The sequence below is a fragment of the Alosa pseudoharengus genome, unplaced genomic scaffold, assembly GCF_046254945.1.
Source record: "Alosa pseudoharengus isolate Yale_2024_CS ecotype anadromous, Long Island Sound unplaced genomic scaffold, YU_APseudo_1.1 YU_APseudo_1.1_scf_10, whole genome shotgun sequence".
Classification (NCBI taxonomy): Eukaryota; Metazoa; Chordata; class Actinopteri; order Clupeiformes; family Clupeidae; genus Alosa; species Alosa pseudoharengus.
The window spans coordinates 16,901,597-16,922,864 of NW_027468565.1; the positions used below are offsets into that span (position 1 = coordinate 16,901,597).

The 21,268-nt window shown below is 43.9% G+C and overlaps 2 protein-coding genes across 5 annotated transcripts in view; both read left to right on the forward strand.

Moving 5' to 3' along the window:
• The first annotated feature begins 286 nt into the window (after window positions 1–286).
• Window positions 287–15,744, forward strand: nudt4a (nudix (nucleoside diphosphate linked moiety X)-type motif 4a). Of its 2 annotated transcripts, none has more exons than XM_076265901.1 (5): window positions 287–775; window positions 7,886–7,996; window positions 13,023–13,067; window positions 13,287–13,374; window positions 14,864–15,744. In XM_076265901.1, exons 1-5 carry the CDS (start codon window positions 677–679, stop codon window positions 15,067–15,069), a joined length of 549 nt encoding a protein of 182 aa, XP_076122016.1. In that variant the 5' UTR covers window positions 287–676; the 3' UTR covers window positions 15,070–15,744. The 2 variants fall into 2 exon arrangements, with proteins under 2 accessions (XP_076122016.1, XP_076122023.1); XM_076265908.1 differs by having other exon boundaries at window positions 13,290–13,374.
• A 1,515-nt stretch (window positions 15,745–17,259) lies between these two features.
• eea1 (early endosome antigen 1) overlaps window positions 17,260–21,268 on the forward strand; it is a 30,451-nt gene continuing 26,442 nt past the window's right edge. For all 3 annotated transcript variants that reach the window (XR_012982582.1, XM_076265922.1, XM_076265932.1), the window contains exons 1-2: window positions 17,260–17,391; window positions 20,220–20,297. Coding sequence is in view for 2 of the 3 variants with exons in the window: in XM_076265922.1 (XP_076122037.1) it covers window positions 17,368–17,391; window positions 20,220–20,297 (102 nt within the window). In the remaining variant the exon portion in view is untranslated. The remainder of the gene's footprint in view (window positions 17,392–20,219; window positions 20,298–21,268) is intronic.

Here is a 21,268-nt window from a genome sequence, read left to right on the forward strand (position 1 = left end):
TGAATGTGTTCAGGACAGCTGGGCAGTGGAAACGTCAGTATTTAACGCCTTTGAATTGATCACAAGAGGGAGCTGTTGAACAGTCAGTGTGTTTCAGGAAAAAAAATGATCATACCAACTAGAGGAGCTTGAGTATTTCTGATCAGTTATTCGCGATGTACAGAAAACTACTTGCCTGTCGAGCAGTGTTTACGTCAGTCATTGTGTCGTGTAACTGGTACAATGTAGGAGGGACCAGGTTTGGGGCAAACGATACGCAGCACTATATAACCCACTTCGCTGCCCAATGTATCCATTAAACGCCCGTCGATGCGAAGGGAAGATCCTGTTGCAGCTGATCGAAAGCGTCTGCGCAGTAGCAGTGAGCAGTCAGCAGCAGTGGTGAGTGTTCGCGCGGGGGACCTCTGTGCGGAGGATCATGCTCTCGGACCGCGGCAAGAAGCCACCATGGTAAGGAAAAGACTACGGATAGATGTGAACAGCACGACGGACATCCACGAAAGCCTGCTATCGATGTGAAAGTGGTGGATGGGAGCTTTGCGCTTTGACGGCACCAGTTGAAGACAAGCATTCGCTGAATTTCTAGCCCACCAAAGCACTTGTTCGAAGAATTCTACGCTGACACGCTACCCACTTCTCGATCACAACGGCTGCACACAAAATTGGAATAGGCTACATGATGAAGTTTAAGCCCAACCAGACTAGGACTTACGATGGCGAGGGTTTTAAAAAACGAGCCGCCTGCTTGTGTTTTAAAAACGAACGGGAGGACGAGGTAAGTTTGGCATGCTTTCCTTTTGAATCCAGGCAATTCAAAATGACACATAGCCCAGGCGTTGTCCTTATTCACGCTCCTCCGTTGACTACATTCTATATTTTGTAGTATTGTGGATCAACTGGTTAGACACAATGTAGCCCCATCTCGATGCTTCAAAAATTCGAAAACGTTCAAAAGGAGTGATTCCAGAAGAGTTCTACGAGGCCCATGCCATATGTTTCCTTGCCTAATACTAAGCTATGAGAACTCGGACGAAATCTTATTGTTATTATTTTTTTAACCACTATACAGGTGTGCGTAGGTGGCATGGGTCATGGGATACTCTTCACCACCATACATCCAGAGTTCATTGTAGTGTAGCATATCGTGCAGTGTAGCCAGATATGTCTTGTGAAATGTTAAACTATGCAATTATGTTAAACTAATCAATCACTGGATTGCCTCACATTGTTTGTAAACAGAGTCAGAAAGACCACATCATATCATTTGGCTCTCACATTGCTCAACATTTAAGACAATTTGACTGAAACACCCTCTCAACAAGTAGCTGGGGGCAATAAGCCCATATGAATCATCTGGTCCGTCCCCCCTGAACACACACACACACACACACACACACACACACACACACACACACACAGAGTGGATGACATGTGCAGGAACTGTTCAGTTGTGTGTTTTAATATTTCCCCAGCTCACACATTTAGGGATGTGAGAACAATGGTGATATTTCCTCCCTGTGTTTGAACCCATGAAGGGAGCTGGACCATGGCTGGGGGAAACCAGTGTCAGTTTTTGGTGTGCCTGCATTCATTTTTTATTAGTTCATAGCAGCATAGCAGTAGTTCAGTCCGATGTTGGTTTGACATCAAGGAATGTGGCTCTGGGCACCACACACAGCATGCAGTTGCCTCAAGCTCCCATACAGGTTCCTTCCAAGTCTGCCTGAGAGCCCCTGTCTGTCTCTGGCTCTTTCTCTCTTTCTGCTTCTTCTTTCACTCTGTCAGACATGGACACAGGCACTTCTTTTTGGCAGCATGTGTTGAAAGGACCGCTGCTGCCCTCTTTGCAACTGTCACAAAATCACAGCTCTTTCCAGTTTTTGAATGGGCCTACCTGGTGATTTAGTATAATTGGTGAAAGACGGTCAGACTGGGAGACTGACTCGGAGGAGGAAAGTGTGTGTGTGTGTGTGTGGGGGGGGGGGGGGGGGGAGAGAGAGGATGACATGGGGTCAGGAGTGCATGTGAGTTTAAAGTGTAGGCTCATGATTCCTGTGCACATGACAACCCTTTCAACTCTACAGTGCCTGCTCCCAACCCTGAGTGTGACCTTGCAATGGGCCCCTATCAGAACCTTACGCGACACCCTTAGTACAGGCTATCTTCTGGAGGCCTCCTGTACTTGGGGGGTGCCTTCGGAATGCAGACCTCAACGTAGTGCTGTAGATTCAAATGTAAAGGTTAACCAGGATTCAAGTATTGTTGGAGTTTTATTTGTCAGAGAGAGGCATAGTGTCAAACATGTAATGAAATAGCGTGTCACTGGGGATTGGTAAAAGGTTGAACGGGGAAAGACAGCCTTTAATTTGTGTTTCTCAGCAGTCCAACAACTTCAGCAAGTTGTCCCCCAGACATGTGCTCCTGTCATCAAGTGCCAAATTCACTGCTGGCTTCAAATCTCTCCCCCTGAGTGGAAAAGAGACGTGATTAAGCAACTGTTAGAACTGTGCATTTACACCTTGTTTTACTAACAGTAGATTATATCACATAGCAAATATTGATGTCACTGTTTAATTGTCAGAATTTTGAATGTGTGTAGAACCCTTGCTTTAACAGTACTCCGCTCTCATCAAGAGAATGAAAACTTTCTTAGGAAAACCAAATATAACCAAAATGGTCCATTTGTACACTAGATCATATTGATTAATGATAAGGAATTGCATGTAATCACAAAGTCTTTTACTACATGACTTATCTCAAAGGTTACATCCTGGTTCAGTACTACCAAATCAGCAGCTTAGTCATTCTCACCTTAGTTAGACCCTAGTGGCAGGCCAGGCTGTCAGCTGGAAGAGTTCTGCTAAAGGCCGAAAAGCCCAGATGAGGCAACTGATATGATTCAGTGCTCCCACCCAGACACTGGTCAAAACCGATCTCTGGGTCATTCAAAACTGCCCTTTGGTTCACCAAAAGGTCAGGTTATGATTTAGAGTCTGGAAACGGAGTGTAGAAACCGCCTTTTGTCAGAACACTGGCTTTGTGTTTTATGTGCTTGTGTGGTTGCTCTCAAAAGAGAAAATAAAATCCCAAAGATGGAAGAAATACATGACTTGGAAACTTTTCTTGAGTGTTAATGACAGTTTGCACTCTTGGTGTTTTGTAACCCGCTCCTCAAGAGGGACTACACTTCAGTCTAAAAATACTACCACATGTTATGAAATCATGTGCCCGGGCACCACGGAGGTGTTTTCTAATGGTTGAAGACAAACTCTTGAGATGATGTACGTCACAGACACATTGCCATGTACAAGTGCATTAGTATCCAGCACAGAAGCAAGGTTTGAATTCAAATGTAAAGTTACACCTTAAGTTCAATGCCATGCCTGTCTTGCTCTCATACACAGAAGGTCAATACTGTATTTGAAAAAAAAAAAACATCTGTGTGACACTTTTGTTATTAAGTGCTTTGTGGGGCCCAAAGGGTAAGGGCACCTTTGACCCCAAATGGTCTGCATCGCAACAAGGCCTCCATCTCTCCCTGGCTTCTGCATGTGTTGGCGGGGGGCGGGGACTTGGAGGTGTGCTGAGCAAGTTACACTATGTACTACAGCACCAAATGACCTATCAGCTGCAATTTATAGAACCAGGCCGGAGGCTCTAGCGGCCCCCGGACATATTCTCTTTCTCACCTCACTCTCCCTCTCTGATAAACTTGCTCTCTCTCTCTCTCTGTCTTTCTTTCCCTCTCCCTGTCACACTACATACAGTAGCTGCGTGAAGCCACTTCAGATTAAAGCCGTAAGTGTTTCAAGAGAGCGGAGTGGACCTTTGACGTCATGACTGCCTCACACATCGTCTTTTATCAAGAAGCTTTGACAAAGCAGGTGGATTTGTCCAGTGGCACAGTTCTGTCTATTGTCCTGATTAGCTATAATGACAGTCTCTCAACTTTTTAAACATTTTTAATGACCTTCCTTGTTAACATGAGTAGACCTGTTCTGAGTCTTAGACACATACATGCTCATATACATGTTTTTTTTTTGGTGTTAATGTTGTTTAGCAGTTACCTTTCTGATTAGATGCCCTATAGTCTGCCTCAGTGTTGACATTGTGGGAGACTATGGGTATCCTCTGTGCCATAGATGGGTCTGTATGTCGGACAGAAATGTTCGAAAGCACACGTGTGTTAAACTAGCTTGTTGTCTGGCTGTGTTGTCCCTAACGGGCTGTCTGGTCTGGCTTGTTTACCAGAGAGTGGGGGCTCGGCTGGGCGGAGGTGGACGTGCCACAGCTCTAGCCCTGGCCTCTGTTCCACTAAGCTTCAGTTCTCATGCAGAAAGACAACTGCTGATCCAGTGCTTTTCCAAAGGCTTGTTTGTGCCAGAGTCCCAGGGAGAAAGAGTGTGTGGACGAGGGAGAGGGAGCATGCTGGTGCTGGTGTGTGAGGAGAGAAAGAGGGGGAGAGAGTGGGGTGCATTGTCACCCATTAGTTTGGAGGTGACTTGTACTAAGTTTTCCTGTTTTAATGCCCTCTTTACCTCCTTAGAAATCCACGTGCCCATCTACACTAAAGCCAGTATCAGCCTGTGTTGGTTCATAAATACCAACTATTTTTGAACACCGTGGTTCCTCACTACAAGTGCAGTAATAACTCTCTTTAGGTTTTTGCAAACCTAGTATCAGTTTACTTTTAGTTTTTTTGTAGAAGTTGTTTAATACAGTCTAGTAACAGAATTATTTACACAGATGCCACCAACTCACTATATAGCCTTTGGTTAAAGCTATAGCTAGTAATAGTCTACAGTTAATGTGTGAATGTTTTGTACAGTGCTTCATTCTCTTACTCTAGATGTAGCAAGAACAAAAGAGATGATCGTGGACTACAAGATGCAGATTGATGATTCCTCTTCACTGTCAATGACAGTGAAGCTTAAAGTGTGCTCCTTTCTATTACTGGACGTTAACCAGAGGTAGAACATGCAGGTCAGGAAAGCAGAATGGCACCCTTTCTAATCCAAATGGCTAAAAAGATTCATTATGAGCCGCCATTTTCTTAGGCACTTTTATTGTTGTGCTGTTAAAAGCAATTCAATGTGCTGTATCACCACATGGCTTGGCAACACTACCAGTCAAAACCAGAAGGCACAGCAGAGGGAAGTGCTATCTGCACAGTAATCCATCGGGGTCGAGCTTCCCCCACTCCAAGCTATTTACACTAAACAGTTCCTGAGGAGAGCTAAGAAAATTATACAGGATGAAAGCTGTCCAAGCCACAGATGGGTCTCACTGCCTCCATCATGGAAATGGTTTCGGAGCACAGAGTACAAGAATGAGAAACCGTTCTCTTAACCACCCGGCTATCATGGCATTGAATTCTCAGTAGTGGTATGTTGGGTCTGTTTATGGTGTTATGTCTTACATCCTATTTGTATTTATTGTGTTCTGTATTTGATACCACAGCGCTAATGGTGTGTCACGCTCACAGCAGTGTTTTTATTTGATCTAATAAGAAGGTGCAGATGGAGCACAGAATTGCAGTGATTCACAGAATCAACCAGAACCCAAAAGCCCACAGCCTAAAGGAATGCTTACCTTTTACCTTATCTACCCTGGGGGGGAGGGGCTGTTATTGTAATAAATGTGAACCTGGTTTCGAGAGACTTTCATTTTCTCCTTGCACTGCTGGGAGTCTGTCGGACTCTCTCCTGAGCCAGAGGGGAGTTATTCCTGGGCCCAGTGTTTTTCTTGCCTTGGCTATTATTGCTCTCCTACTCGGCACAGCATTGCACACATTCCCGTAAATATTGTGGCAAACTTGCATCACAGAAGGGGTGGTAGCCGGGGGCTTTTTTTACAGCCAAGATTCCGACCGAGTGTGTGAGGCCTGTTGCGTCATGTGTTGCCTCTGCCTTGCCACTTGCGATCCAACACCGTAAACACACATTCCCGCTGAGCTCCTGAGCAGTAATTATATATCATGTTAATATGCAGGACCGTTTTTTAAAGGCCATGACACATTGGAGGGGCTCCGCATTAGTGGTTATTGGTGGCTGCTGATTGGAGGGCTCTGTCGGTGCCTCACACGGGGCCAAGACATTTCACAAGCTGTGGCCGAGGTCTCGGAAGAGGTCTGAGGAAGAGGAGAGGTTGCCCTGTTGGCCCCGTGATCTCTGTAGTGCCATAGGAAATGCTAATGAAAAACCTAATCCCTGTCGGTCTCGGGACGGGAGGCTACTGAGCCCTGCGCTCACTGCTGTCTGATGAGCCGGCACCTCATGGTTGTGAAATGCAAACCTGTGGGACTGGGTCTAGGGCCTGTTTTTCTGCAGAACACAAACATATACATACATGGGCATACACATGCCCACATCTGTTTGTCAGGGTATCCTCTGGCAGGAGTCATGCAGGCCCAGCATGTGCACAGGCTTCCAGAGGCATGAATGTGTGTGTGTTTGTGTGTGTGTCTCTGAGTTTGTGTCAGGGGGTCCCTTGAAGTAGGTCAGTGTAACACCAGGTGCAGCAGAGAGTCAAATGACCATGTTTTCCTTTTGTCCCTCCTTCTGGAGAAAAAAAAAAGCTGCGAAGAGTGCCAGCATTCTTCATTGTGTTTGGGGTGTTGGATTCACGTCACAGAGGATGGGCTCATTCACGGGCACACAGGCCTCTCTGCTCTGCCAAAGCCTGGCTGCTGGACGCACATCCCTTGCTTTGACAAATCTGCTCTTCACATTCTACTGATCACTCGTTCGTAACTCCTCTCTGATCTTTCTCCCACCCTCCACTCTTTTCCTCTGATTTGTGGTAGCCTTCAGGTTCAAGACGAACGCTCCAGAATGTCTTTCTAGTATACCAACTTGAGTTGAACTTGAATTAGTCGCGGTGTGTGACGTGAACATCTGGATGAGTGAGGGACCTGCTGATCCGCCTGTCCACCCCACCGGGGTCACTCCCACTTGTCTTAAGTGGGCTTTCCCCAGCGGGCCCTCTGCAGCTGCTGCCCATTGGTTATTTATGAGGCCTGGTGCAGCGTATGGAGTAAACCCTGCAGAAGAGCGGGGTGGGGGTCCCTGTAAGTGTAGAGGCCTCACCACCTGACAAGTGGAGGGTCTCAAGCCTTAAATACCCATTGGCTTGCAATAGGATTTGCAACCAGGACCATTACATGGGTGGCAGGATAGTTAACTGAGAATGTTTTATCATTGAAAAAGCTACTCTAGATGTGTGGCTTTTTCCTAGGGCTGAGATTTGCTAGAAAGTAAGGACTGGGATTGGAAGAAGAAACTGACGAATAACATGAGATCAGAACGAGCATAAAGAGACAGCGAGAGGATGAGCTCTGTTGTACCACTGAGGTCTTGTTTATGTTTATGTTGTTTATGTTGTTGTTTGTTTCAGCTGCTACGGCTGCTGAGCGGTTTTGCTTGAGCACAGCTGACTTATGAGACTTCCGAGGAGCTGTGCTGGAGCGAACCCACCGCCAGCCTCGCAGGCCGAATCCTAATTCCTCTAATTCCCACTGTGCTTTAATATGATTGCAAACTTTGGACGCGAGCGCATGGTTTACAGTGCACCGTGTCATCCAGCTGGGTTATGAGGTTGTGCCGAACCACAGGCTTAAACCCTGCTCTTTGGCTGCAAGCGATAACAAGACACATACAGACTCACACATGCGTGCGCACACACACAGTTGAGTATAGCATCAAGGCGTTTTGGCTGCTGTTGGCCCAGGTAGTGGGAAAAGTGATTTAGTCTGTTTGGTGGTTTATTGGTTTCAGATGTGCTATGCAATGAAGTGGAAGATTTAGTTAAAGCCTACAGACACAGGTACTGGACACTGGGTGTTTGTTCTGACGTGTCCCCCCCCCCCCCCCCCCCCTCTCTCTAGGTGCTACTTGTGAGCAGTAGTCGACACCCGGACCAGTGGATAGTTCCAGGAGGAGGAATGGAACCAGAAGAGGAGCCCTGTGGAGCAGCTGTACGGGAGGTGTATGAAGAGGTGAGAATACTCATCATCATCACATTTGTATTGATCTTCATCGTTTTTCTGTCATTCTGTAACAATATCATGTCTTTTCAGTCTTTAAGTAGCAGACAGTGTGTTACCTTATTTATATTTTGTAAATAACTACGCTACTACCTGGAATGAAATATAAATAATGATGGTTGACGCCTCCTACATTGTTGGAAAGGATGGCTTGTTCGTCACACACACAAGTTACACAGCTTGGACAGGTCAGGACTATTTCTGTGTGCCAGCAGCTGGCTCTAGCAGCCTCTCCCACTCCTGCAGCGTCCAGAAGCGCTGGCCTCTACGTCACCTGACCGCTCCGAATTGCTCCGCGCACAGCCTGTGGAAACAATTAACATTACAGGAGCCACAACTGTACGGCAGCCAACTGAGTGCTGACCGAGAGAGTAGAGCAGAGCGGAGCGCGGCCAAGCCAAGTGGACGTCGCTAAGAGAGCGGCAACCGCAGGCCGGGGAGATGAGCGATCGGACCAGGACCTGAATGCTGCTCTGGTGTGTCCAGGCTCTGGGGTGTCCGCTGCCAGGGCAACACCCGGGTAATGGTATTGAGGCTGATTAGAGGAGGCGCTTGCGCTTGTTACAAGATCTTAAGAGCTGAGGAGAAACTGTTCCAGGAGAGTAATCTGTTGACAGCTGTAAAGCATTGCAGTGACATTTGGAGACCGTGTCCTGTTACTGCAGTCCTCGACACATCCCTGAATAGGGTCTGAGGAGTCAGTCTCTCTCCCCCACACACACACACACACACACAGGGATACACACAAACACATAGTCTACTCACATGGGCGGCATGGTGGAACCTATGGGATCCAGAATGTGAATATTTTCTCCATGTGAGACCGCCGCGGCACATTTTGACCCTATTTGGGTGTACGTTCAGACAAGTGCCAAGGTCCCTGCTGCTGTGAATCTGTTGTATGGTGAGGTCAGGTGGCCTAAAAGCAGGTGTGATGAATAATGATGCTGGGGACATATCCGGCTATATAAAGAGTAGCTAAGTCAGTCTTGTTGAAAGCTGTGGAAGTTGCCCTTGATAACATATTTAGCCCAATTGCCGCGAAATGCTAAGATTACCAAGATGTTGCGCAAAAGCTCTTCAGTTTTGTTATGGGATCTAAATCAAGCCTTTGGTAGAAATAATTTAGTCCTTTCATGGATCGCTCAAATACTATACAGATCATCTGTAATTGACTACATATAAAAAAAACTTGCCAGCTAGAGTAGCTTCTATAAGTAAAATTTCGAGGGATCTCTCTTTCTCTCTCTCTCTCTCTCTCTTTCTTTCTCTCTTTCTTTCTCTCTCTCTCTCTCTCTCTCTCTCTCTCTCTCTCTCTCTCTTCACCATGCCTCAGGGGCTGTAAGCGAAACTCCTGGAGGCCCTAGGGCTGACTATAAAGTGTGAGTGAGTTACAGCATCACAAGGCCCATGGGATCCGGCCATTAGCTGTGGCCCTGTGCCAGGCCTGGCATGCTCAGAGTGTGGGCAGGGCACCGGCCAGGGGAGGGGCTCAGAAAATATACGACCTGGGACCTGAGAACTATTCTGCCTCATATTTCTGTTTTATATGAGGAGCCCCCCGGTTGAAGTGGAGATGAGCCTCTCTTCCTCAAGCAGAGCTGATAAGCCCTGAGCCATATTTTATCCACCCCCGCTACCCTTCCTAAGTCTTGAGGTTGAACTGAAAGGTCGATCAGACCCCCAGATCCGAGCTTCTGCACTGCACCATGAATTGGAGCCCTGGGGTCTCTGTGGGGGAGATCAGTGCAAATGGCTGCCCAGGGTAGTGTTGCTTCGCTGTAGAACTCTGGATATGCGCTGGGGAATGTGGCGACGCATGGCTATGCAGGGGCCAGCTCGAGTCTCATCGCGGCGTCCTGGTCTCACCCGTCAGTCTTCGCCCGGCCTCCCCTCGCGCTGGCCTGTGTGTGCTCCCAACGGAGCAGAGACATCATGTTCCCCTGCAGGTGTGCCTTACACCCGTTTAGGCTGTGCTGCCGTCGTGTTGTGAAAACACACCACTGTCAGGAACACTCAGTCTTGGCAGAGCTACAGTCACTGTGCTCAATCACTGTGTGTGTGTGTGTGTGTGTGTGTGTGCGCGTGTGCGTGTGCGCATGCGTATGTGTAATGGTGAATACCAGAGGATTGGCTGCTTCTCAGTGTCAGAGTTTGGTCATCCCCTTGTTAAGCCAGTGAGATCAGCCCCAGTTGGGGAGCACAGGGCCTTGGTGTCATCATTAGACTCATGTCCCCTTTTATCTCCTCCAAGTCACGCCAAAGGCCAGGGGTGTATTCCAGAAAGCAAGTTCACTGGCTTAACTGGGTATCTTAACCCAGAGTTAGCGGTAAATCTGGGATTTCAGTTCCAAAACGCTCAAATATAATCAGGCTATATGGTAACATAGGCTCTGAACTTAACTGGGTATGTAAACCCAGAGTAAACGGTAAACCTGGGATTTCAGTTCCAGAAAGCTCAAAAATTATCAGGCTATGTAAGTAACTTTGGTAATATAGGCTCTGAACTTAACCTGGTAGGGGGTAGGTTTTGTTCAGGTTATGTTTAATTATGTTCGGTTATTTCAGTGCATGATCAACCAGGCCGCTATTTTTACACTTGTCACACAATGGCGTTTCATTTTGACGAAGGTACGATTGACAAAGACGCACAAAATCATGTAATATTCATCCGTGTAATTCACCGTGAGAGGGCGATAAGACCACGACATCACATGATAGCCTATTATATATATCCTATATCCTTATATCTATATATATCCATTCTTTTCCAAACGAGTTTTTCAAGAGCGCTAGAGTTTTTCAGCTGGATCCTAAATATAGGCTACTTGAAAAGCATTCTCAATCCCTACATCATGCATGGTGGATTAGAATAGAATAAAATAAATATTTAATGTAGGCTAGTTAGCCTACACCACAGTGGACATTTGTCTTTGGCTCACCAGACAGATGGACAAACAACATCTCAGACACATTGAAGATGCCTATAATTAAAACAAGTACAGTACAAAAAAAGGAAAACATATAGACAATTAATAAATACGTTTAAATATAGACTACATAACAGCTCAGCCGGGTATGCGTGTTGTCACCAAGTTTGGTTAAGAATGCTGATGGCATTTGGGATAAAAATCTAATAAACAAATCTGGGATAAACAAATCTAATTTGAGCGACACATTTTAACAGGGTGCGTTAGGGCAGGCTACACCTTACTAGAATATTATCAGATCCACTACAGACTAATTAATGTGTAGGCTGTAACTTAATGTTACATATGCAATTACAGGAGAACTTGTCGGGTATGCTACTGGGGGATAGAGTAGGCTACCCATGCCTTCCGACATTCATCACCCTTCTGGCGCAAGGTTGGCCCACAGCTTCAGAACCCGCGTTAAAATAGAAAAATACATTACATACAAAGCATCATTCAAAGCAGTCAATACAGTACGTAATGTCCACTGAATTATTTAATTGTGCTTTTGACATTAAATAGGCTATCCTAAACGTACGCATTTACACGGTCAGTTAGGCTATTCTCTGCCAAGCAAGGTCTCGTTTCTTGGCAGACGCTCAAGTATTGCTCTTTTTTGTTATTACAGTTCTCTCCTCGTAAGCCTCGAGGAGAACTTGCTACTCCGCCTCTGAAAAATACGGTGCTCTTCGTTTCGCCGGTTTCACTCATGGTTTCGACTCTCAATAGATGATGCCCCTTATAAGTTCGCCGTGAACGCACACAACTCTAGGTTATCTAACACAGGGTTGATTGAACTAACTGGTAACCGGTGTTTTGGAACCGACAGCTCGGGTTTAGTAGCCACAGGTTCAGACAATCCAGAGGTTAAGTTTTATCTCAGTGTTTGTTAAACCTCCTTTCTGGAATACCCCCCAGGTCAAACAGTGTGACAACATAACCCCTATTATAAAAGAACAACTAAACACTGCATTTACATTTGTGTCATTTGCATGATGGCATCCTTACAACTTTCACTCAGTGTTTGTCACTCACACTGTCAACAAATTTGTTTCTAAATGCATTCTCTCAAGGGGGGAAATTAATCTTTCTTTCTTTCTTTCTTTCTTTCTTTCTTTTTTTCTTTCTTTCTTTCTTTCTTTCTTTCTTTCTTTCTTTCTTTCTTTCTTTCTTTCTTTCTTTCTTTCTTTCTTTCTTTCTTTCTTTCTTTCTTTCTTTCTTTCTTTCTTTCTTTCTTTCTTTCTTTTTCTTTCTTTTTCTTTCTTTCTTTCTTTCTTTCTTTCTTTCTTTCTTTCTTTCTTGTGAGGGGGCAGCCGTGGCCTACTGGTTAGCGCTTCGGACTTGTACCCGTCGGGATGCCGGTTCGAACCCCGACCAGTAGGCATGGCTGAAGTGCCCTTGAGCAAGGCACCTAACCCCTTACTGCTCCCCGAGCGCCGCTGTTGTTGCAGGCAGCTCACTGCGCCGGGATTAGTGTGTGCTTTACCTCACCAGTGTGTTCACTGTGTGCTGTGTGTGTTTCACTAATTCACGGATTGGGATAAATGCAGAGACCAAATTTCCCTCACGGGATCAAAAGAGTATATATACTTTTTATTTCTTTCTTTCTTTCTTTCTTTCTTTCTTTCTTTCTTTCTTTCTTTCTTTCTTTCTTTCTTTCTTTCTTTCTTTCTTTCTTTCTTTCTTTCTTTCTTTCTTTCTTTCTTTCTTTCTTTCTTTCTTTCTTTCTTTCTTTCTTTCTTTCTTTCTTTCTTTCTTTCTTTCTTTCTTTCTTTCTTTCTTTCTTTCTTTCTTTCTTTCTTTCTTTCTTTCTTTCAAATTTGTTGTATGGAATCTTTGTGCAGCATAGCAGTGAATTGCCGCAAAAAAACACGTCTCAACTTAAAGGCTCAAGTTCTCATCTCTCTGTAAAATGAACTAGACATGGATTGAGGAGGATTGTTGGTGCTAAGTGCTTTTCCATGGCTGGATATCTTAGTTGTTGTTCCATGTTTATGTCTGTCCAGGCTGGAGTGAGAGGCACCCTGGGAAGACTCCTGGGGGTGTTTGAGGCAAGTCTTGTGATCCATATTAAGTTACATTACATAATAATAATAATGGTGTAATAAGAACACTGGAGTTCCTTTGAATTATTTTGTTGTTAAGTATATTGTATGTGTGTATGCTTGTCTGTTCAAGCAGATCCAAATGTTTTTTGGCTATTTAAAAAAAAGAGAGTAGTACTATCTTAAGTGTACCATTTCACTTCATTTCTGGTCCTCTCCCAACAGCAGAACCAGGACAGCAAACACAGGACGTATGTGTACGTCCTCACGGTGACCGAGATGCTTGAAGACTGGGAAGACTCAGTCAACATCGGTAATTATCCACCCAGCATCCTACTTGAGCCATGTCTGACACTTTTACACCAAGATTTGAATTGGGGCTTGATTGGGGCTGCCAAAAGACATCTAAACAGTTGATCTATGCTTGTCTAAATTGTCTGACGGGAAGTAAACTATTTGGAGAATCATTTTTGGAAGACATAAATCAGGGATAATTCCCGAACTTGGAAAAACATGAAAAGACACCCAAAATAATCCTGTCATGCATGAGGTAGTGATTACTTCATGGACTCTTAGTAAAAAAAGGTATTAGTCATCTCTTGTTAGAACGTCTGATACCAAGCCAATAAGTTGACATCAGTTATCCCAAAAAAGTATGACTGTTTGAGATTCAGGTTACGGTTTTATTATCTGTTGTGATTGCTCTCAGATGAGAACATGATTACTAACCCCAGAAATGATGTACAAAATACTTGCTGCATTTTTTGCAGTTGTTAAAGAGTTTTAAAAATAGAGAGTGACAGGAGAACATGTAACTCAAAACTTGGGACTATTTGTAGATGGTGTGGAAAGAAAAAACCTGGTAATCCTTCACTCCCCTTGCTTGTATAAATAGACACGAGTTTGTTCATTGGGAAGGAGGGGCAGTGGTTGTTTGCTAGGCATGCTTGTTTTCTACAATTGGATGGTGCAATCAGCAAGATACTGAATTAAACAAACTAATGTGTTTATTTTTAGTGTAGGCCTTAGATGTAAAGGTGGGTGGATGATACTGGGACTGAGGATGGGTGGATGGATGAGGTGGGACTGAGGACGATACACTAACGAGGGACCCCCCCCCCCCTTGTCAAGCTTAAAAAACACCATCAGCTTTATTTATTTTATTTTATTTTATTTTCAACCTGTGGGGAAGTTTACTTGTTTTTCTTTCATTTCACTTTACTAAACTGATGATATATCTACTGTATACATATTGATGCATTTAAATGTAAAGTTTAAAGTTACTTTGCAATTAACTCTCCTGGAAGTCTATAAGTAAGTATAAAAAGGTGAAATGTGTTCTACTGTAAAATGCTTTACAATGTGTGACACTAGAAGAAACATTCAAGGTATTATTTGCAACATTTCCCTTATATTTGCTTTGTGAACCACTAGATGGCAATAATGTGCACTGCACATTCTATCTGTTCCATAGTGCCAGATGTTACTGCATTGAGAGAGGTCTACACTATGGGTACACATGAATGATCTAATTAACTGTATATGGGGAAAGGGTTGATGAAGGGTCTTAAGGGTCTTAAAGTTGAGCCACAATTTAGGTCATGCAGCTCTTCATGGGACATTAACCTGTTTATTTATGATAAATAATCCACTAAATTAGACCTCATTTCACTCTACATGGAGTGTAACAAGCCTTTAATTCCCTTTAGTCTAAATAACTGTCAGCAGGGCCTGATATTTCCATGGTTAAGTATACTTTGGAGATCTTGGGGTCAGATTAATCAAGTGTTCTGCTCTGGCAGGCCGCAAAAGGAAGTGGTTCAAGATAGACGAGGCGATCCGTGTGCTGCAGTGCCACAAGCCTGTCCACGCCGAGTACCTCCGCAAGCTCACGGCTAACTGCAGCCCCTCCAATGGCAACAGTCAGGAGACGGTCACCCAGGACGACAATGCTCCCCACCACGTCACGCCCTCACAGGACTGCAGCCACACCCACGTACACAGATAGGACAGCCACAAAGGGTGGCGGGGGGTCGCCAAAACAAACTCTACAACAGAAGCACTCTGCTGCGGACTGAACAAAGAGACTTTTTACCTGCATGATGGGCTTCTTCGTTTACTATTTTAAACTTTTTTTTTGAGACTTCAAGAAACCAAAGGAAAGACTAACTAATAGAGTTTAAGAATGCCTTCATTGGGCCTCTAAGTGGCCTCATTCAGATTGTAGTAGCCTACTTACAGATTTTTTACTATTCTCTCCAGCCAAACAAGTTGATGTTGCGGATATGATTTATGTGTGATATGCAGACAGGGCTACATTGCTTTGGTACCTTTTTAATGAAACTGAATTGGACATGTATGGACATCATACAAGCTGTATTTATATTCTTTTGGGCACATGTGAATTTCTACAGTGACTTTTTTTCTTGGTTTCATGACTGGAAATGGTAGACCAGTGCACCATTGTAGGATTTTAGTGGATTGTATTACAATGGAATGGACGTTTAGGGAAAATGGCAAAGTTTTGGTGGTTGAAAACGTTTAGCTGTTTGGAATGCCTTATTTGTCAGTGAATACTGTGTTGGAGTGTGACTAGAGTAAAGTGTTCAATTTTGCCATGTAAGTTACATTTGGTCTGACCGTCTGTAATGCTTGTGAAAAATAAAATGACAGTAGTTTTTTATATATATTTTACCTCAAAGTATTTCAAAGCTGCTGTAGGCCTAAACATCATTGGCATTATGTATTAACGTTTACCAGACCTGGCCAACGTATGTACTCCCTTCCTTAATTGTATGCACAGTAGACTTTGTATTCACTATCAATGCTAGCTTGTTTATGCACTCCAAAAATTATTGCCTGTAGCTTTAACAAACATAGCAGTGACATTGAAGTGAAGATTCTCACATAGGGAGGGGCAAATCAGTAATATTTCCCCCTTGACCAAAATAGCCTTTACCGGGTCTGAAAGGCAGTTAAATGGCCTTGGGATTCACAAGCAGCATCATGTTATACCAGGAAAAAGCCTTGAAGAGGGATCTCCATATCCTCCACAACTCTTACCTTCAGGATATCATCCTTTAATATATGGCCAATGCACAAAATGGTGAAGATCTTAGTTGGTGGCTCTAAAGCTAAGAGATGTCCATTTTTCTACTTACATCAGCTAGTTTAGTTGTAATATGTTGCCATTTTAGTTTGAACTCAATATAGGAAATAGTCCCACATCATGGTCTTAAATTGAGATATTCACAATTACATACTGTGCTGTGCAGGGAGAATTATGAAACAGGGGTGTTCATTACAGCTGGGCAAAAGGACGTTTTTGAAGGAAAAGAAAAAAAATGTAAAAATGGAATGTGCTCAAACATTCACAATGACACAAACGGTTGAAAAGTAATGAAACCATATCTTGTCATTTTAGTCTTAGAAAATAGGCTACCATTATTTTACCATTTTTGTGGTAGCATGCACAAAATCCACATTGGCCGATTCATTCAAATTCATAGAAAATTGCCTATTTTCATTCTGAGGTTTAAATGCAATCTTACATTGCATAATTAAAATATCTGTGTAGGCCTAATCAAATGTTGGTTGCCAATATGTTAGTGCTCATGAGCATGAAGTAGCCTAGTGCTTGAGTTTGCCTTACACCAGAAAGAACTGGTTTCTTTGACTAACATTATCAATGACTGTATAAAGTAATTTTTGATGTACAATAAAGATGTATTTGTATTATTTCATTACACAATACACGCTCAATTTTTTTAAGCATCAATGATTGGCCTATAGCCTACAGCAGACTGGCATGTCAACAGCACATTTTGCTTCTTGGAGTAGCCTTGTCTTTGAACATTTTAAACCTCTTGAAGAATAATCAAGTGTGTCGTCAATGGAGAAAAAAGGACATTAACTCTGTTCATACAGTATATTTCCATACACATTTTTTCCAGACAGAGGTCAATGAAAGAATCCCTACAACTGTTTATCTGCATGTCCCCTCCAGTAGGCTAGACTTTTGAACTTCACCACCACCTTAGTGGATTTTTACATGACCTTTCCCCACTTGGGGTCGGTTGCAAGGGAAGGCAATGATATTAGCCTTCAACTAAATGAGTATGGTTTGTTTAATTTTTTACAGTTTGAGGATCTTGAACAGCGCCACCCGCCCCACACTAGCCACGCCTACCAGTGCTGCTGAGGCTGTCGCGGGCAGTCTGGTCAGGTGTTTCTGAAAGCGAAGGAAAAGTTTTATTGAAACTACGTGGTATTTTTCTCTATTGGTAAATAGAGACGTAACAGCATCATGCTCAGACGGATATTACAAATGGTAAGTGTTCTGCGCTTAGTCGCCTGTCGCTGTCTTAGTGTTTTGGGCGTGCAATGTTTGGATTCATTCGGTCTCCTTTAGCAGGCCCAACATACCCTTCCTCGTCTTCGCGTATTCATAGTTAAGCGTCAGACCGATAAAGTTAATTAATGCTCTATAGATAGAAAGTAAAACAACGGGGTCTCTGAATGTAGGGTTTTTATTCAAATCCTGACGCAAAGGGCAAGTGAATGTAATATGGATAGCTCTGGTTGAATTGGACCGAGTGGCCATCTGATATTAACGGGTGGGTGGGACGTTAGCTAGCTGGCTAGCATCTCTGGTAGCACCCTCACCTAGTAAGATGTCAAGACGCTACTGTAAGCAACAAACATCGTCTAGCTGCTACTAGCTAATGTTTGGATGGTCCTTTACATTAAAACCAGATTGTGAGTGCATTTGTTGACGTCCTGTGCGAATGGTGTATGCAAGCAGCAGTCACAAGACCTCGTGACTGCATTTCAACATTCTATTGCCCTGTAGTTCAAGAGCACCTAACGTTTGCTAACGTCATAGCATGAAATCAGGGTATAGCATTGCTAATGCGAAACAGCTAAAAGCTTGTTTCTGTGCCTCTAAAAGTAGGACGGAGAAAATATTAACAGAAGCCGCAAGGTAACACTAACACTGTTAAGCAGTTCACATAAAGATGTCAGCGCAAGTGTCTTTTGCAGTGGCTACTCCTTTGCTACAAGCTAGCTAACATTAGATAATAGTTACCCTACCTACCTGGCAACGTAGGCTAACTAGCCACTTATCGTGGTTTGCTTGCCAGATGCCAACATAAGTAATCCACCTAACGTTACATAAACCAAAACAAAGCTCTAGGCAATGCTAACACTAACAACCCTTTCATTTCAAACAGGGGGAAACTACAGTGTTTACAATTATGTGTATCTCCCTGCATAATGATATGTACATTCCCACAGGACTTACATTGTTCAGCCGGGAGCGTATCTATGTCCCCCGCTTTGTATGAGACCGGGGAACATAGGACCCTTTTTTTAAACCCTAACCATAACCCTAACCCCGAGTGGGGAACATAGGACCTGGGGAACATAGGGATGACCCCGTCCAGCCACTACCGAGAGTTGTCAAAAGGATTAGTCCCATAGTAACTTATGATCAGTTACAAAAACTACTTTATGATCTATGACCCAGAGTTATCAGTGTGTATGAGTGTATCAGAGTGTGTCAGAGTTTATGATTTGGAAACCATTAATTACCACAAACAACAATGTAAACCTACCAGCTGGCAGTCTTGCAGTGTCCTAGAATTCTCTTCTGGTACAACAGCAGTCAGGTGATTAAAGGAGGTTACCTTATGCTTTGTTAGTAACAGTGATTTAAGTTGCATCACACTCACCAATGAATAATAACTATGAATTTTCTATATTGAAAAATCTGTTGAGCTTGGGGTGACTTTTTGTTTCATTTACATATTCATTTAGAAGACACTGTTGTCCAAAGTGACTTATACTGGTATATCAACTATATTACAAGGGATTACATTGTCCCCGGAGAAACCTTTGGTTGTCCCTTGCTCAATGGGACAACGGTGGAAGCTGTGAGTGGAACCCACAACTTTACCCTTAAAACCACTTTACTACCACCACCCCTATTCCTAAATATTAGTCTGTTACTGTGTAATTATTTAAACGTTATTGAAAATCATCCTTCAGTCAATTTACAGTATCCCAATGCATGTCTAGTGAGTTGATGGGTCTGTGTATGAGTCCAATGAGTGAGTTGGTGCCTTTGAGTTTCTTATGGTCACAGTTTACCCTAGAGGAGGAGTAAACTGATTCATTGTGGGGGTTAGGTCTGCCTGTCTTTATATATTGTGGGTGTTTGGGTTGTCAAGCTCATAATTTGGTGAGGGTAAGACAACTGACTCTCCGTAGCGTTGCGTTACACCACCATGGATTGCATGTGTCCTCAGATAACCCCTGGGTGACGGCCATACCGAGTACAAGCACAAGGTCGTCCTCCCTATGCCAGTGTCACTCAAGCCCTTTCCTCAGTCACAGAGGAAGTAGGCTAGTGCATAGGAGAGTGGCTCATTTTCATGTCAGTAATGGGAAAGCTGTGTGAACTCTTATCCTGTGTTTTTTTTTTTTTGCCTCAGCCAATTACTAGAGTGCATCTGATCCAGTAAAGCTAAAGGCCAATATTATTTTTCCTCTTGCTGAGTACTACTGGGAATCAGCTCCCAGTTGCGTCATGTGTGAAAGAGAAATTGAAGACGGAATATTCTTAGCCAGCCAGGTTCAGTCTTGACCTCGGTGCCAGGCCCCTCAGCCGTCAGCTCACAGCCAGTAGCTCATTAGCACGCCTGCCCCACGGAGCCCAGCACCCGAGAACAACTGGGCATGTATGATCTGAGCTGACATGTCTGTCAAATCCCTTCCTTGTCTCTTTATCACTTGCTCCCTCTCTCTCCACTCAAATCTCTGTCCCTCCTTTAAACTCAAATTCAATAGTAATTGCTCTGTAGGCATGAATTAGAGTAGTTTATTGTGACCAGAAACTAGAACAAGGATGCAGTCATTGTATGGATGAAGTAAATTTAGAATTATGTTATAAAAGTTAGGCTATACATTTCATAAAAGTCTAGAGTGTGTGCATCGATTGTTGTGTGCATCAATCCCTGATCTATTTACATAACAATGTTAGCGTCTTAAGTGCCTATGGGTCATACCCTGCAATACTATTCGAATAGGAAGTGATAATGCCTTGGTTTTTAAATTGTTAAAAGTTGAATGTCTGTCTTTCCATCCTCTCCCCAGACTCCTGGGAAGGGAGGCTCCCAGAGCTCTGAGTCAGAGCCTCCATCTGCAGACCTGAACAGCCAGCAGACGTCTGAGGTGAGCTGACCTCTGACCCCTCTAGCAGCCCTCGTGTGACACTGTGTCATAGCACCTAACACAGGCATACGCATCATAGGGTTGGGCAGATGGGGAATGTCATCGTCCATCGTGATGGTTGAACGGCATCACGATGGAAAGCAACCATCGTGAAGCCACGCCCCCCACAAGCCAGACACACACTTATTCTATAGACCCTGCTTTAACATAGGCTAAAACATAAAAATGTTAAGCTCAGGACTGATGCATATGCAGCATGTAAAGAAAGCATATGCAGCATGTAAAGAAAGGATTTCACATTTAAAGAAAGCATCCTGCCCCCAGTAACCTGGACTGTACAGTCGCAGCCCCTTACTTTTCCTTTCCGCTGCCCCTGCTCATAGTCGGCATGGCCGGTAATAACGTGGTGTGAGATGCGTTGCGTATGAGGTACAGACCACTTAAGATTTTAGATGAGTGAATGGCCGCGATAGTAGGCTAGTAGTAGTAGCTTTTTTGCTAGGCCCAGCAAAAGCTGCCAATGTGGAATATTCCGCTGGTTGTTGCATACACAAGTGTTGGTTGTCTGTCCATTCACACGGATTTCACTAGAGCAGATCTTGCACACAACTTCGGTAGCCTATGTCTCTTAGCTGTCCACTTTGATCAGGCCATACATGTAGCCTATAATATGCTGTGTAACTGTAGGCTATGTCGATTTCTGTAGAAAATTGAGTTGGTTTCTGTACAGTTGAAATTGATTTCTGTACAGACATATAATAGTGTTATATTACACTACCCCCACGATATCATCGTCCATCGTGATGTTCTACTGTACACATCGTCAAACGCCAATTAAGGGGACATCGCCCAACCCTAACGCCTCAGCACCTCAGAATGGGGACAGCCGTGGCCTACTGGTTAGCGCTTCGTACTTGTAACCGGAGGGTTGCCGGTTCGAACCCCGACCATTAGACCATGGCTGAAGTGCC

What these genes read in the sequence shown, in the direction of transcription:
- nudt4a (XM_076265901.1), top strand. Translation starts at nt 677, where the DNA reads ATGATGAAGTTTAAGCCCAACCAGACTAGGACTTACGATGGCGAGGGT. An exon ending in AAAACGAACGGGAGGACGAG is followed by an intron (nt 776 to 7,885) that starts GTAAGTTTGGCA and finishes CCCTCTCTCTAG; the next exon opens with GTGCTACTTGTGAGCAGTAG. An exon ending in GACTCCTGGGGGTGTTTGAG is followed by an intron (nt 13,068 to 13,286) that starts GCAAGTCTTGTG and finishes CTCTCCCAACAG; the next exon opens with CAGAACCAGGACAGCAAACA.